Source organism: Zeus faber (genome assembly GCF_960531495.2).
Source record: "Zeus faber genome assembly, chromosome: 11".
Lineage (NCBI taxonomy): Eukaryota > Metazoa > Chordata > Actinopteri > Zeiformes > Zeidae > Zeus > Zeus faber.
Window position 1 is genome coordinate 27,248,723 of NC_137205.1, and position 17,051 is coordinate 27,265,773.

A 17,051-nucleotide genomic window follows, 5' to 3' on the forward strand; every position below is an offset into this window, starting at 1 on the left:
TCTCTCTCTCTTCCACGGAACACTCGCTCCAGCAGAGTGGCCGTACAGTCGCTTCCTGTGGCGAGAGGTGATGCAGCTGGAAACACCACCGCTTTAGTCCACAGGGGGCGCTGGTGTCCCTGAAAATCAGCAGAAAATTTTATTGGAGAAAGAAAAGAGTGAAAAAATCAAACGTGTTGTCGACGCGAATCTTTACTCACGAAGGAATTTACGGAGGCGGGGAAAAAAAGGAATGAGCCTTCACAAAAGACGTGACCGAAGCCATCGATCAAAGAATAAGATCCACCGATCAAAACACATTATAGTAAAACGACGTAACGGCATGAAAAAATAAAAATAAAGCCCATCTTCAACAGAGCGGGCGCGTCGTGAAATGAGGTGTTCCTAAATTTCAAGAGGGACACGTCCTCTTCATTTCTTGTCGAATGATCTTCCGAAATGTGGTGATTACGATCTGAGGGAGAGAGAGAGAGAGAGAGAGAGAGAGAGAGAGAGAGAGAGAGAGAGAGAGAGAGAGAGAGAGAGAGAGAGAGAGAGAGAGAGAGAGAGAGAGAGAGAGAGAGAGAGAGAGAGAGAGAGAGAGAGAGAGAGGAATAAAGACCGAGACGCTGGTCTGCGGAGTCGCACCACATCATCTTAAAATCTTTAATATCTTTTATTCCTCTTTGCTCTGCGTGACGATGGGGATCTTTTTTTTCGGGGGGGTGAAAGTCACCGGCTCATTATTCATACACTGAGCGTATGTTTGTTCTCACAGGCCGTCGAAAAAGAAAGTGTTTGGAAGCGTTTCGAGCCATCCGCGTTCCGCCAAATTAAAACTTCACCCCCACCCTAAATTTTACATCTCAGAGAAAGAGTTGAGTATCACCTCGTGGAGCCCCCCCACCCCCCAAGAAAATCCTCCTCCCGTATCACTGCCTGTCGGCCCCGGACTCCCCTCCCTCCCCTCCCGCCGCACCTCCAGGGGGTGTTAAAAAACCCCCACTCTCCTCACCACACACACACACACACACACTCATCCCCACCCCCAACCGTGACCCAGTTTGGATGGGGATGAGGGGTGGGTGAGGGCCATTGTGTGGAGGAGAGGGCAAGATGCTCCTTCCTTCCTTCCTCCCTCCGCCCGTCCGTCCTCCCTTCCCTTTGAGAGGCGCTCACACTTGGATAAGCACACACACTGGAGCGCCGCCGAGCACCGGCAGGAAGTGGGCGCCGGGGCCCGCGTTTTTCCCTGCCGCCGCCGCCGCCGCCGGGATTGAGGTCGGGGGCCCGTTTGATGTCGCGCGAGGTTAAGTGTGTAAGTGAATATGCAAAGGAGACACAAAAAAAAAAAAAAAAAGGGGGAGAGAGAGAGAGAGTGAGAGAGCGGGAAAGAGAGCGGGGGAGATTAAAAAGAGGGAGATGGAGGCTTCGGAGACAGACCGTCGGTGCCTGACGTTACATCTGCGGGAGAAGCTCCGTCAGTAAGTTACTCCATCTACACTGGCTACACCTTCATGTCTTTCCCGTCCGGGATGCTGTGAGCGAGTGTGTGTGTGTGTGTGTGTGTGTGTGTGCAGTGTATATGATCCCTTTTCGCGCTGGCAGGTGTGTTTTCATGCTTTCTTCTTTTCAATCAGTTGAATCCCACCGAGACACGTGAGGAACATTCATCAATTTCACCGTTTTTCCCGTGCATCCCTCAGCCGCTCGTTGGCTCTCAGCACCTTTTCTTTTTTTCCCGTTTCCACCACTTACTTCGACTCGGATGAAGGAAAAGTTGAGTTCATTTGCGTGCTTGTGCGTGCATATAATCGTTCCTTCTGTGAAGTTGGAGCAGAGGGTGCAGGGCGGCGGGGGCGCGGACGCCCAGAGTGAGACTCCTTCCTGCAACATATGGAACTGTGTTACGGTTGCGTTTCTCCCCTTCGGACACCGCTAATGAGAGAAAAAACAGTTTATTTATTTATTTAATTTTTATTTAAATCCTTTTTTTTTTTAAATTTATTTATTTTTTTTCCAAACCAACGTGTGCGAGCGACCCCGGCCCTGGCGAAACCCTCCCTCCCCTGTGCGCTCGGAAACAAAGAGGAGGACCCTTCCCTCCTTCATCTCACCCAGGGCTTCCTCCTCGTCCTGGTTCCCTCATGGACCCGGGGGGGTTTTTTCGGGACGGACGGGATGGGAGTCGAACGCAGAACCGTTCGACCGGCACTTCCAGAAATGTTTTCACCGCCGCCGACTGGAAAAATAGCGATATTGACGTTTTTGGTGTCCTGTTGTTTTTTGTTTTTTTTCCCTGTGTGTTTATTTTTTATTTCTTTAAGTAGCCCCTGGGGGCCTCTGCTGTCGCCTCAACTTTATGGGATTTACTGTTTGTTTGCCTTGGCTTGGGTGGAAGGCTGCATGCATTTAGCAAGTAAGTCTCTGTCTGTGCATGTGGGAGCTGACCCATGTGTGTGTGCGTGTGTGCATGCGTGTGTGCGTGCGTGCGTGCGTGCGTGCGTAATACTCGACTCTACTATGATACAATCTGCCGGAGATTACGCAGACAAATCTGTGAAATGAATGCCGGCGAAAGACAGATAACCTTCTGAAAATTAACTCCATTTACAGCAAAGTCACCCCTGGGCGCAAACTTAGACGGAGCAACGGTCTTGATAAGAATTGCGTTTATAGCTGTTTTGGCATCGTTTTTTCTTCCTTTCTTTTGTTTTTTTTGGGGACGTGGGATTCGAAAATCTCGAAAAGCTGTTTGACGAGTTCCCCTGTGATTCCTCGATCACAGGGGAACTACACTTAAAATAAATGTAAAACATATACATATACATATATATATACATTTTTTTTTTTGTTTCGTTTACATTTTTTTTGTTTCGTTTTATTTTTTTAATGTATATATATACATATTATTTGTTTAATTAAATTTCCTTTTTATATATAAAAAAAATATTTTATTATTTTTTAAGATCTCTGTTTTCAGAATTTTCTTCCATACAACATTCAGCTCCAGACTCTGCCCTCTGACCTTCAGGGGCTTCAGCGCTCTCTGCGTGGCGTTTATTCCTCGGTACTATACGGCATCTATTCGCATCGAAAGATAACACTCACATAACCCAGATTTGTTTGATGTTTTTTTTTTTTTGGGGGGTGGCGGGGGGGGCGGGGGCGGGTGCGCCCAGATCTGAACGGTGTAACCCGTACGTCCGGATGTGGGCGAGCACTTGCATCACCGTTGCTCAGGGGGAGCAGGCCTGCGCCGACCCCTCCCACGAGGACCCGGGAGGGCGACCGCCACGACGGCCCTGAGAGGGCGGCGGCTCTGCGGGGGCCGGGGGTCGCCGGGCGAGGGGCCTCGAGACGCGGGTCCACTGAGCCGGCGCAGAATGTGCGTTTTCGCGAGAATGTGGTCGTTTGAGACGGGACGACTGGGTCCGTTTGGAGAGCGACGGGGACGGGATTTGGTGATTTAGCAGCAAACAGCCCGGGACGCGGGGTGGAGGGTCCGGGAAGTGATTGCTCATCCTTGTAAGCAGACTTAATAATATGTATATGTATGTATATGTATACTTTGGCGATGCCTCCTTACTGCTCCGGCTGACATAACAGTAGGTAATGGAGATGGTGTGATGGTGATGAAGATGATTATTATGAAGAGTTGGAGGAGGAGGAGGAGGAGGAGGAGGAGGCGAGCGAGGGTGGAATTCAGCAGTTATAATTTATATAACTGCAAATGAGAAGACACATCTTCCAGTGTGTGTGTGTGTGTGTGTGTGTGTGTGTGTGTGTGTGCGCACGCGTCTGCGTGTGCGTGCGTGCGTGTGTGTTTGTCCAGGCCCAGCGGGAAAGTGTAGGCACTGTTTTAAAGTCTTTCGCTGCCTTCGGGTGCGAATGTCATTTCAACCTCCGACAAAACACAGAGAGTTTTGTACTCAAACTAACGTAGATGATGGACCGAGATAAACACACGCTGCTGTGAGGGATGGCGAGGTTGGTGTGTGGTGAGGGACGCTGGGAGGAGGTTGGATCATGAACTGATGAGTTTTATGTTTCTTCTTCATTTAACCTTTATTTACAAAGGGGCTGACAGCAACAGCTTATTTTCCATCCGTGTAGTCACGTAAGTTACACAAAACTTTTTGCAAAACTATTGTATTTTTTTTAAATGGGAGACACCTAGTGTGCATACACACTAAGGGGCTGTTTGGTGTGTGTGTGTGTGTGTGTGTGTGTGTGTGTGTGTGTGTGTGTGTGTGTGTGTGTGTGTGTGTGTGTGTGTGTGTGTGTGTGTGCGTATGTGTGCCTGTGTGTGTGTCTCTTCCAACCCTCCGTCCCTCCTCGTCCCCTGTCCGTGTGGATCTGCAGGGATGCGATCCAGTGACGCTGGTGACGCCGGGTGTAAATGGAACCCGTCGGGTCGAGTCGCCGTTTTGCGGCGCTGATGCGCGGAGTTCGCCCCTTGGACCGAGCCGCCGCGACCCTTTCCACCTTGTTCGCGGGTGCTCCTCCACCCCACCGGAGCCGGGGGGGTGGGGGGGGGGGGGCATGTTTGGGAGGGGGGCTGAGGGCGTGACGCCGCCCCGTTAAACAGTGGCGACCTCTCCGGCTCCCGGCGACGGAACCGCTGATCCTGAAAGTGGCTCCGGAGCCGAAGCTCAGCTGCGGAGCCCCGCGTCTGTAACGCTGCGTTCAAGTCAGACTCAGAATCAGAATCGGAATCAGAAATACTTTAATAATCCCAGGGGGAAATTACTTAAAGTCACCTCGTTAATCCCTGCGTTGGTGACTCGGCGAGGTTATTGGGAAGCGCAACCTACTGTTGCTGCTGTATCACGAGAAGTCCGAGCGGCGCCTTCGTCGATTGAGCCAAATCTCCCAAGTCGTGAACTGGGAGCTTCTGCGGAAAAGTTTGACCTCACCACGTTGTCGCGTCGTTCACGGTGCCAGGATGATGCCTTCACTGTTGTGCCGATATGGTCTCATCGTCCGGGTGTTTATTGTCCATATCTCCTCTGTGACCTTGCGGTGTGATACCCACTTAATGTTCAATATTCATTTCAAACACCGCCAAAAGTTAATTGCGGTTTGGGACTCGACCGCTGTTGAAATATGTCCACAGACACCCAGTCAAGCGTGAGTCATTTCACTGTCAAGTCAACGAGGAGCGTCCTTAAAAAGGTGGACTCCCGGAGTCCGGACCCTCGCTGTTTGCGGGTGTGAGTCACCCCCGGGTAAACTCACCGTCTGCCTCTTACCCCCGACCGCCCCGCGAGGTTCCAGGAGACGTCAACTGGATGAGAAAGCCAAAGGTCGGGTCGGAGGTGACGGAGGAAGCGGGAGGTTAAGCTGCAGCAAAAGTGCGTCCTTCCTAAATATCATGCGGTCATGGCAGTGAACTGTACAACAGGAAGTAGAGGTGTGGGGCTGAAGGATCTTGAGTTTTCTCCTTTCGGGAACAGAGGGTACTGTGACTCCTGTTATAATACGTGTTCTTACAATCGTTAAAATAAACTATTTTTTCGAGACGTTTCAAGACATTATGAAGAAGAAATTCGACATAATCAGCTGTTTTTCTTTTTTCCAAGACACATTTCCTCAAGTCTTGCTGAATACTCTCATACAATCTATCTGAAAAGAGGGGACATTTATTTTTCGTGGTGGTTACAGGTGCAGTTTCTGCCGTGCAGCCGCTCGCTCAGTCTTCCTGTAGCCCTCTACCTCTTAACAAGACATTCATCACAGGGAAGCAAAGAACGCCACAGTGGTTCTTCTCGTTTCGTATTACAACACGGGCGGCCTCAAGGAAGATCCGAGGACTCCTGACCTCCTAATGAATAACCCCAATTTACAAATGCCAACTGTGGAGTGCAAAGACTAAGAGTTATATAAATGCAGCCAAATGACGCCAATGCGGGGCGGGATCTTGGAGTGATTTCATCTTGTGGGACTTTTAATATATGTGTGTTGAATATATATATATATATATATATATATATAATTATTTTTGTTCTACATATTCATATATTATATTATACATTATATAATATATAAATATATATATAAAAAATTATATATACAGTATATATATATATATATGTATGTATATATATATACATATATATGTATTTATGTATATGACCATTAGGTATTCACTTATTTATTTATATGGTTACACATATTTTAAACAGCATTGTTCGAGTTTTCTATTTTTATTTTAGGTTAGGTTATCCTCACATATCTGTAAATATATTTTCAAACTACACTGTTTACACTTACTACCGTTCAAATTTTAGGTTATCTACGCTCCTTTGTAGCTATACATATTTTTAACTGCAACCTTTATTTTACGTTACCTTGTATATCTTTCGTTTTCTCACAACATGTACATTTTTCTGTGGTAATTTTACATTTTATTCTTACTTTTGGTTTTCAATTTGCTTTGGGGCAAATGTAAACGCAAGTTTCCCCCATGTCAATAAAGCCTTCTGAATGAAAGAGAGGGAGAGAGAGAGAGAGAGAGAGAGAGAGAGAGAGATAGAGTAGACGATAGACTGAGATAAACAAAGAGAGAGAATTCGGGTTTCTAAGTTTTATTGGTGGAATGCTTGACAGCACAGCCGGCGTCATGTAAGCAAATGTTTCACCCTGGAGCCAATCCCAAAAAGGCAAGAGTGAGAAACAGTGAAATAAGGTCACAGTCGGTAAATAAATAAAAAAAAAACGGACACACATGATGTTTACAAAATAAGTGAGCATAGCAGATACAGGGAAAGAAAGACAAAGAGAGAGAGAGAGAGAGAGAGAGAGGCGCGAGAGGGTGGATTCCGGACGTCCCTCTCCTCCGGCCCGGGCGTGTCCTTATATGGTGAGGAGTGATCGATACTCTGCATGTTTTGTGGTCCCTCCATCTCCAAACATTCCCCGGGCTCCCGTCCCGTCCTTCCCTCCTTCAGACTCCTGGAGACACAACGCAGGGACCTCGGGGCCCTTTCGCTACTTCTCCCCTCCACAAAAAAAAAACCCTCCGCCGCCGCCACCCGGGGGGGGGGGGGGGGTGAGGAAACGCAGAGCGGCCCTGGAAGCCCAATGAAGTTTAAGCCCGTAGTCATGGCTGGAATATCCTCAGTCCAGCCGGCGATCAGTCATGTGCTTTTGCATTGCAGCTACGTGAGGGTGAAATCTGTGGAGGTGTCGCACACACGCACACGCTCTCACACACACACACACACGCACGCACGCACACACACACTGCCGAAAGACAACCTGAGGGACAGTTTGGGTTCTGCTCTGCTGCCCGGGCTAATGTGGGCCTGCCGTCGGTGTCCCTGGTCCACTGGTTCGTGCCAGACCACCTGCTGATTCTTCTGGTTTAGCTGGACCGCCTGGAGCCAGGCGCTAACCTACATAGGCAGCATGTCCCTGTCCTAACCCCCCCCCCCCCCCCCCCCACCAACACGCACATGCATGCACACACGCACACACACACACACTAACACACACACACACACACACACACACACACACACACACACACACACACAGTCCAAAGCAGAGTTCACGCTGATGCCGTTCACCTTCCAACAAGAAAAATCCAGCCAATTAAATACAATCCTGAAAACTGCACCTCGCTCAGAAGGGGCTTCAGTAAGAGGATTTATTTCCTGAAAAAAGAGCGCGGGTATTAAATAAAATGTGTGCGTGTTTGATGATAGCCCGGTTGGTATTGGGATTAGTTTCTCTCCTCAGCGCTGCTTGATGGTGATTTCTTTTTTTCTTTTTTCTTTTTTTTTACACTCACATCCTATTTTCTCTCTGCCCAGAAAATGCGCAAACTTGACAGCTGTGTCACTGGCTTCACGCCGTCGTAGATGGGTAAATTTGGAGAACGCTTAAAAAAAAAAAAGGACTTCATGTTTTTTGGATGGGACAATTTTTTGAAATTGCAACTGATCTCTACCTGTTTGAGCGGAGCTGTAACAAGTGACAATTTCTCGAAAGACTCCGGTTGGTGGTTTCAATGGATTCGGGGAGGAAGTGATCGAAAATAATTTATCACACAGGATAAATACACCGCGTTCCAAATGATTATGCAAATTGGATTTAAGTGTCCTAAACATTTAACTTTTTGCTTTTCAATTAAACTCATGGATGGTATTGTGTCTCAGGGCTCTTTGGATCACTGAAATCAATCTCAGACACCTGTGATAATTAGTTTGCCAAGTGAGCCCAATTAAAGGAAAAATACTTAAGAAGGACGTTCCACATTATAAAGCAGCCACAGGTTTCAAGCAATATGGGTAAGAGAAAGGGTCTCTGCTGCCGAAAAGCCTCAAATAGGGCAATGCCTTGGACAAGGTATGAAAACATTAGATACTTCACAAAAACTTAAGCGTGATCATCGTACTGTGAAGAGATTTGTGGCTGATTCAGAGCACAGACGGGTTGGTGCAGATAAAGGCAGAATGAGGAAGGTGTCTGCCAGACAAATTCATGGGATGAAGAGAGCAGCTGCTAAAATGCCGTTACAAAGCAGCAAACAGGTATTTGAAGCTGCTGGTGCCTCTGGAGTCCCGCCAACCTCAAGGTGTAGGATCCTCCAGAGGCTTGCAGCTGTGCATAAACCTACTATTGGGCCACTCCTTACCAATGCTCACAAGCTGAAACGGTTGCAGGGGGCCCAGAAAAAATGAAGACTCATTTTCAAACAGTCTTGTTTACTGATGAGTGCCGTACAACCCTGGATGGTCCAGATGGATGGAGTAGTGGATGGTTGGTGGAGGCCACCATGTCCCAACAAGGCTGCGACATCGGCAAGGAGGTGGTGGAGTCATGTTTTGGGCCGGAATCATGGGGAGAGAGCTGGTAGGCCCCTATAGGGTCCCTGAAGGTGTGAAATTGACCTCGGCAAAGTATACAGAGTTTCTGACTGACTACTTTCTTCCATAGTACAAAAAGAAGAACCGTGCCTTCCGTAGCAAAATCATCTTCATGCATGACAACGCACCATCTCATGCTGCAAAGAATACCTCTGTGTCATTGGCTGCTATGGGCATAAAAGGAGAGCACCTCATGGTGTGGCCCCCATCCTCCCCTGACCTCAACCCTAGAGAACCTTTGGAGCATCCTCAAGCAAAAGATCTATGAGGGTGGGAGGCAGTTTGCATCAAAACAGCAGCTCTGGGAGGCTGTTCTGACATCCTGCAAAGAAATTTAAGCAGAAACTCTCCAAAAACTCACAAGTTCAATGGATGCAAGAATTGTGAAGGTGATATCAAAGAAGGCTCCTAAATCTGTAAATCTGACCTCCTAATGCTGCAAATTCAACAAATGACCATTTTCAGTTCTTCACAACCTATAAAATGTTTTGAAACTCTGTTGTGCATAATAATTTGGAACAGTGCATTTTGAGTTTTTTATTTTTGAAAAAATACTGTTATCATTGGGAGGTTTGTTCAATAACAGTCGAATTATACCCTAACGGTTGATGACTGGAAAATTATACTGACTGTCATTTTCATCGACTATTAAGGAAAATCAGAGAAAAATATAATTTGCATAATAATTTGGAACGCGGTGTACAGAAGAATCTATCTTGCCGATCAAAGGCGATAATTGTGAAGCGGAACAATTTCACCGAGATCCATCAGATTGAGCTAGATGGGAAAGTATGACAGGAGACCACAACTCTACTTTTCAAATGAAAGTCCCTTAAATATTTCAAACTGGACGCAAGGACAATTCATTTAGACGACCAAACACCGAAAGCAGTGAAGGAGTGGAACGATCATTTAAGAATATTATTCTGCACCAGAGCACTGTGTTTATTGGCAAGTTTCTCAAAACTTGTTTTCTTTTCCTGTCCCCCCATTCTCTCTCTCTCTCTCTCTCTCATGCTCTATCTCCCTGTCTCTCTCTCTCTCTCTCTCTCTCTCTCTCTCTCTCTCATGCTCTATCTCCCTGTCTCTCTCGCTCTCTCTTCTCTCTCCCTGTGTGTGCAGAGTCTGTGACCAGGCCATAGAGGGACCCTGTCTGCCCCACTGTCCAGCGACACCATGAGCTGGAGCTTCCTCACGCGGCTGCTGGAGGAGATCCACAATCACTCCACTTTCGTGGGGAAGCTGTGGCTCACCGTGCTCATCGTCTTCCGCATCGTGCTCACTGCCGTCGGGGGGGAGTCCATCTACTACGACGAGCAGAGCAAGTTCGTGTGCAACTCCGCGCAGCCGGGCTGCGAGAACGTCTGCTACGACTCCTTTGCGCCGCTCTCCCACGTCCGGTTCTGGGTCTTCCAGATCATCCTGGTGGCCATGCCTTCCCTCATGTACATGGGCTACGCGGTCAACAAGATCGCTCGGCTGGAGGAGGCCAAAGGCGTGAGCGGCGCCGCCGCGGTCCGGACGGGAGGAGGCGGCTACACCCACCGGAAACCCAGGAAGATCTGCTTTGGCGGCCAGCAGCACCGGGGAACTGAGGAGGACCAGGAGGACCAGGAGGACGATCCCATGATCTACGAGGTGCCTGAAATAGAGCCCCCGCGGAGGCCCCGAGATCCACTACAACCCGCGCCAAGACCCAAGGTCCGCCATGACGGACGCAAGCGCATCCAGGATGAGGGGTTGATGCGCATTTACGTTCTGCAGCTAGTGACCCGCACAGTGTTGGAGGCGGGCTTCTTGGCTGGCCAGTACCTGCTGTACGGGTTTCGTGTGGCGCCCGTCTTTGTGTGCTCTGGGAAGCCGTGCCCCCACAGCGTGGACTGCTTTGTGTCGCGTCCCACTGAGAAGACCATCTTCCTGCGCATCATGTACGGCGTCACTGTGCTCTGTCTCACACTCAACGTCTGGGAAATGCTCCACCTGGGCATCAGCTCCATCTGCGACATCCTACGCAGCCGACGGTGCCCGCCGCAAGAGGACGAGTATCAGCTGGGCCTCCTGGGCGCCAACGGGCCTGTGGACGGATCCGTAGGGGAGCCGGGCCCCGAGGCCAGCTCGGAGGGAGGGGTGGTGGGAGACGGGGGCGCTGACTACGTGGGATACCCCTTCTCCTGGAACACGCCCTCTGCTCCGCCGGGTTACAACATCGTAGTGAAGCCAGAGCAGATACCGTACACGGACCTCAGCAACGCCAAGATGGCGTGCAAGCAAAACCGGGCGAACATCGCCCAGGAGGAGCAGCAGCAGTTCGGTAGCAATGAGGACAATTTCCCCACCGGCGGGGAAGCGCGCGTGGCCCTCAACAAGGACATGATCCAGCAAGCTCACGACCAGCTGGAGGCGGCCATCCACGCCTACAGCCAGCAGCACCGGGACGAGGAGCAGCTCGGGGAGAACCAGGACGACAAGCCGCGGAGCAACATCATCCAGGCGCAGCCGCCGCCTCAGCCGCCGCTGCAGAAGGAGCGCAAGCACCGCGCCAAGCACGGCAAAGGGGGCAGCAGCGGTGGGGGCAGCAGCAGCAACAGCAGCAGCAGCAAGTCCGGCGAGGGGAAGCCTTCGGTGTGGATATAGCCTCGCTCCACACGCGGCGCACGGGCAAACCATGAACTGACTGACAATGGAACGAATGGGTGGCGGGTGAAATACCTCTGCAGGTATTTAAATACTGTAGTGCCTTAGAGAATCCTCCAAGCTGGATAACCCTTGTGATGTTGCAGCTGACAGGCGGGTCCGTCGTTTACATGTATCTTGTTCCTTAATTCCTACGGCGGATATTCACCCGTTCTTAAGGATTTTAAACCGGCGGAAATGACCGAATGATAAGGAGCTCCGTGCATTGAAGACTGATCCCGGACTGGGTTTGTCTGACGTGGGGGACAGTGGCTCCGTGACCCCGTCGACGTCGTGACTCCCGGACCCCACAAGGAAGCGGCGGCGCGATGCACACGCAGCGGAACGCGGCGCGTTGGCGCGCCACGTCACGACGGGAACATTTTTAACCGGGCGGAGGCTACGAACGCCGCCCAGAGCGCTGACTCTGCCACGCAACGACGACTTTTTCTCTCCCCCCCCGTCCCGGAAGGTTCCGTGATCTACGTTCCGTCAGTCGCCGCCGTGCATCGGGTCCCTCCCCCTATCAAAGTCCGATGATGATGTTTTCGTGTGATTGCTTTGCGTCCGATTGTGGGTTGTTTTTTTTTCGTGAATGTCGTGAAGGCGTATATCTACACGACTTTGTGCTCGACCGGTGAGGTGAAACTGTTGAGGTTTGGTTTTTTTTGTTTAGTTTTTTTTTAAATCCGGTCTGTTTAAAGTATTGCTTGAATTGACAGGGCGCGTTTGCGGTCTAAAAAACAAAAAACAAAACAAAACAAAAAAGAATCAAAATAACCTTCGCATTTTTAACGTAAACTTCTTTTTTCTTTGCTTTGCGGCTCTTCACTGCGATTATTGAAGGCCCGTCAGTGCTTGACCGGTTCGATCTGCCTTGTAAATGACTGCCCCCTGCTGGCTTTTCTAACGGGACCTCCCTCTATTCAGGACTAAGTCAGTTGCCAATGCTACCTACACCCAGCAGCACCCAGATAAAGTAAACCCCTCCTTTCAAAAAAATAAATAAAATAAAAATAATAACAATAATAACCAGCCTTGTGTGTTTCAAAGTCTTCCTGGTAACTACAACCTGAAGGACGGTGGCACATGGCGGCGAGGGCAAAGCGTGACACACGCGGTCGTGGGGAAGGTCTGGAAGCCATCGCTCCACCATAGTGAGACCAAACACTGTTTTCGTCGGTTGCCAAGTTGTTTGCCAAGACCCCGCGCCGGGCCGAAGCCCAGCCCGGTGGTTGTTAGCCTTGGAATACTGCGGCCATACTGCTCCACTCGTGAAGGGGAACCGCCTGTGTGAGACCAATCCCTTTTTTTTGTAAAACCCAACTTCTTTTTTTCTATCATGTGTTTTTAATTTGTGTTGGTTTTCGGGGAGATGGGATCCAAAGCAGCAGTGTTTCGATTGGGTTTCTTTGTTTTCGTCTCGTTTTTTTCTTTCTTTTATTTTTTTTTTTGTGTGTATTAGAAATGGGGTTGTTGTTTTTGTTTTTTAAAACCATTCTCTTTCCGATAAGGTTTTTTTGTAAAATAAACAAACTGAAAAACAGATTGTTAAAAAAAAAAAAGATGTATGGATATTTATGAATATTGTGTTTTCTTAAATTGCCTTTTGATTGTATAAAAACTAAATATGATATAGTATATTTTTATAATATGTAGGCTACAATAAATTAATGACGGGACGAACGATGCGGTTCCCACACTCTTTCCCAGTGTATTAAACTATCAGTATTTAATGTATGTACAAATTCCTGGCCTGTGTTTTAATAAATAACGTAAATCCTTTTTCGGCATCTTCAATTCGCCGCGTGTTGTAGTAACGGAGACGAATCTTCTAACCGAAGCTTTCAAACCATTTCCAAGCTCCCACCGGGTGATTTATCTCAATGGTTATAGCTTTTTTTTTTTTTTTTTTTTACACATTTAAAAAATATATATTTTCGCATTGTTAAGTATTACAGATAATTTTGGCTCTCCTACTGATTACTACATGCTGCTGAATATGGCTTTGACACTGACTCTGACTTGACTTGGAGTCATTTACTGTGGCTCTTCTTCGAACAGCTCCAAGTCGTTTAATTAAACGTTTTTTTGTCTTTTTACCAACAAAAATGAATACGGTAAAAAGCATCTTCTCGTGTCTCGGCCAAATCAGAACTCATTTAGTCCAATTCCTCTTTTAACACGCTCACAATTCTACCCGCTGACTGCTGGAGGAGCTGTGGCTGCAGTTTGAAATGTGTGGCCTGGCGACGCCCGACAGAGCAGTAACGCTGTAGTACCTCTGTAGTAACTACAGTAACTCTGTACTAACTGCAGTAACTCTGTAGTACCTCTGTAGTAACTGCAGTGACTCTGCCGTAACTGTAGTAACTGCAGTAACTCTGCAGTAACCGCAGTAACTCGGTAGTAACTCTGTAGTAACTGCAGTAACTCTGAGTAACTGTAGTAACTGTAATAACTGCAGTGACTGTGTAGCAACAGCAGTAACGCTGTAGTCACTGTAGTAACTCTGTAGTACCTCTATAGTAACTGCAGTAACTCTGAAGTAACTAGTAACTGCAGTAACTCTAGTAACTACAGTAACTCTGTAATAACTGCAGCAACTCTGTACTCACTGCAGTAACTCTGTAGAAACTCTGTAGGGACTGCAGTAACTCTGTAGTAACTGCTGTAACTCTGTAATAACTCTGTATTTACTCTGTAGTACCTCTGTAGTACCTCTGTAGTGACTGCAGTAACTCTGTAGTAACTCTGTAGTACAGTAACAGGCAGCTGGGCACGCTGGAGGGCAGCTGTTCCAACCCCTCTGGGGGGGCATCCCAAGGTGAAGGGGGGGTAATTAAGGAGGAGGAGGAAACTGAAGAACCCCATCTGTTCAGCATCTGGGTGCAGCGCGGACCGTTGTCCAGCTCCAGCTCCAGCTCCAGCTCCGAACTGTGAGTGATGCCTTTTTGTTTTCGGGGATCGTCTCTCTGGCATCTCTGTTCTCAACCCACAAGAGGTGGGACGAGGTGGATTGGCGTGAGAGAGACAGCGGCACATGTCAATAAACTCCCCAATTAATTTGATTTTGCGCTCTCTTTTGGTTTCTCGGAGTGAGCACTCACTGGCGCACGCACACGCACACACACACACACACACACACACACACACACGCTAACAAGCAAATTTACTTACTAAATTTACTCTTTTGAGTCGTTTCCCAAACCTCCTTCCATTTAGTGAGCTGGGCGTCGGATGGAGTGACAGGCGGCGGTGAAGCCTTATTCTCGCTCCACGCCTGACAGGACGACACGCGACATCCGGCGAAATGTCATAGGGCGCAAACACCGCCCGCCACGCTGGCGAGCGTATCCCACCACGCCTTGCGACACAGCAGGAAACCCAATTTGAAATGTTTTTTACTCAGTAGGGTTCAGATATTGACCGTCACCCACAGAACAAAATGAACACTCAGTGGTTTATTTAAAAAAATAAAAACAGGCAGCGCCCGACCATATGATGTCCGGGGTCCATCCTGGTCGTGTGTGACGCGCTGCTTTTCCCTCGTGTGTTTCCCAGATCCGCCCGTCGGAGATGTAAAAATAAACTGCCACGGGGTCGTGCTCCTGTCCTGCGTCAGTGTCTCTCTGTGATGCTCCATGACTTCCGTAAAACCCTCCGTTCAGAATTATTTCGGGGAGTTCCTTTTTTTTTTTTTTTTTCTTCTTTTTCATTTTTAGAATTTTTTTTCTCCTCGGGGGTTATTGATCATTTTTTTGGACGCATGTTAAGATAGGAGTTTTCCAAGCTCTTTCATGGTAAATCATAGGAAAAAATGAATGGATTTTTAAGTTGGACACACTTCATCTGCTCAGTGACCTACCACTGTTTGGTTTAACATTTAACTCAAATCCTGCTGAAAACAACAACAAAGAAACAAAGAGGTGACAACAACAAAAATCTCACCATCATTAGTGACGTTTAGCATCCGTATTTTTGAAATATATATATTTTTTAAAGTATAATAAAGTCAATTTTAAAAAATGACTTTGCTGCGGACCCTTGAAATTTACTTGAGGACCCTAGGGTCCCCCCCATTGGACACCCCTGTTTTAAAAGACTGACTCAGAGAAAAAAAAAAGAACAATAAAATAAAAAGTAATAGAATAGAATAAAGAACATAAAAAAAGATAAAACAAATCTGTTATTATTATATTTTGAATGGAAGGAAAGAAATTGACCAAGAAAATTGGAAGTTGAAACAGGAAATGGGAAGTGTGGATTAATTACTCCCTCACTGACCTCCTGCCTGTGGCCAGGGATGATCACTGTTGAAGTCAGTGTTAAGATCAGGGATCATTGGTTGATATCGGGTGAGATCAGGGTGAAATCAGTAATGGGATCAGGGTGAAATTCGGGATGAGAGGTTGAGATATGGATGAGATCAGGGTGAAATCAGGGATGAGATCAGGGTTGAGATTGGGGATCACTGGTAGAGATCCGAGTGAGATAAGGGTGAAATCAGGGATGAGATCAAGGATCAATGGTTAAGATCAGGGTTGAGGTCAGGAATCGTTGGTCGAGATCAGGGTCAGATCAGGGATGACTGGTTGAAATCAGGGGGATTCCGCGGCGCTGATGTTGCGTCTCTAACTTAGCGGCTGCACGCCTCCAAGCTCAAATTAATACAACCCTCCATTAATCACATCACCATGAATAAAATCAAATGAACTGTTATGACGCTGTTTGCTCATTAGTGAGAAAACAAACTTTTTTTTAAATTCCCCCAATGTTGTAAGACTTGGCTGCACTCAACCCTTAAATTGCCTTAATTGGGATGCGGAGACCACTGTTTCCAGGGGGTCCCCGGCAAAAATGATTAATTATGAGCCATTAGAGAATGAACAATAATAACTGTTTTTGTTGATAGGTTTCACTATTCTCTCCCAAGATATAATATAAACACATGTGGACATTTGCACTAAATAATATCTAACAACAAAAATATTCTCCAATTGGGGGTTGGGGTTAGAGTTACCCAGAGGCAAGATCCTGTCAAATGGGGTCTGTGGCCTAAAGTTGATCAAATTGAAGGTCCTTGATTAAAAAAAAAAAAAAAAATGGTTGAGAATCAATGATCCGGGGGAAACCGTCATTTTTAACGACCAAGAGAAATTCTACCCCCAGAGAAGAATGTCGACACACACAACCCTCCAGTGTTCAACCCAAAGGCACGCCCTTGGACCATGCGTTAGCGGGCAAAGGCCCATTTCATTACGGTAGAATCCGTCCGTTATTCAAGCTGTGCAGCATCAAGTCACAAGAAAAAAAAGAAAACAAAAACTGTAAAAACCCTAAAAACCAAATGAATGTGTCCTTGGTTACCTCTCTGTCTGGTATTTATTTATTTGCTTTACAGGGTTTTCAGTCATTAGTAAGTTACCAGCTCCATGGCCTGGAGAATCGTGAGTAATAACCGGGAAATGGGGGAAAAATTCCCCTCTTGCGTGTCTTTGTGGTTCTCTAAAATAATAGGTG

The 17,051-nt window shown here is 47.5% G+C and overlaps 1 protein-coding gene across 1 annotated transcript; it reads left to right on the forward strand.

Annotated features, from left to right (window-relative positions):
* Positions 1–10,031: 10,031 nt before the first annotated feature.
* gjc1 (gap junction protein gamma 1) lies at positions 10,032–11,489 on the forward strand (the record flags this gene model as incomplete). The annotated part of the gene is made up of 1 exon (XM_080009443.1): positions 10,032–11,489. One exon carries the CDS (start codon positions 10,032–10,034, stop codon positions 11,487–11,489), a length of 1,458 nt encoding a protein of 485 aa, XP_079865569.1.
* Between the last annotated feature and the right edge of the window lie 5,562 nt (positions 11,490–17,051).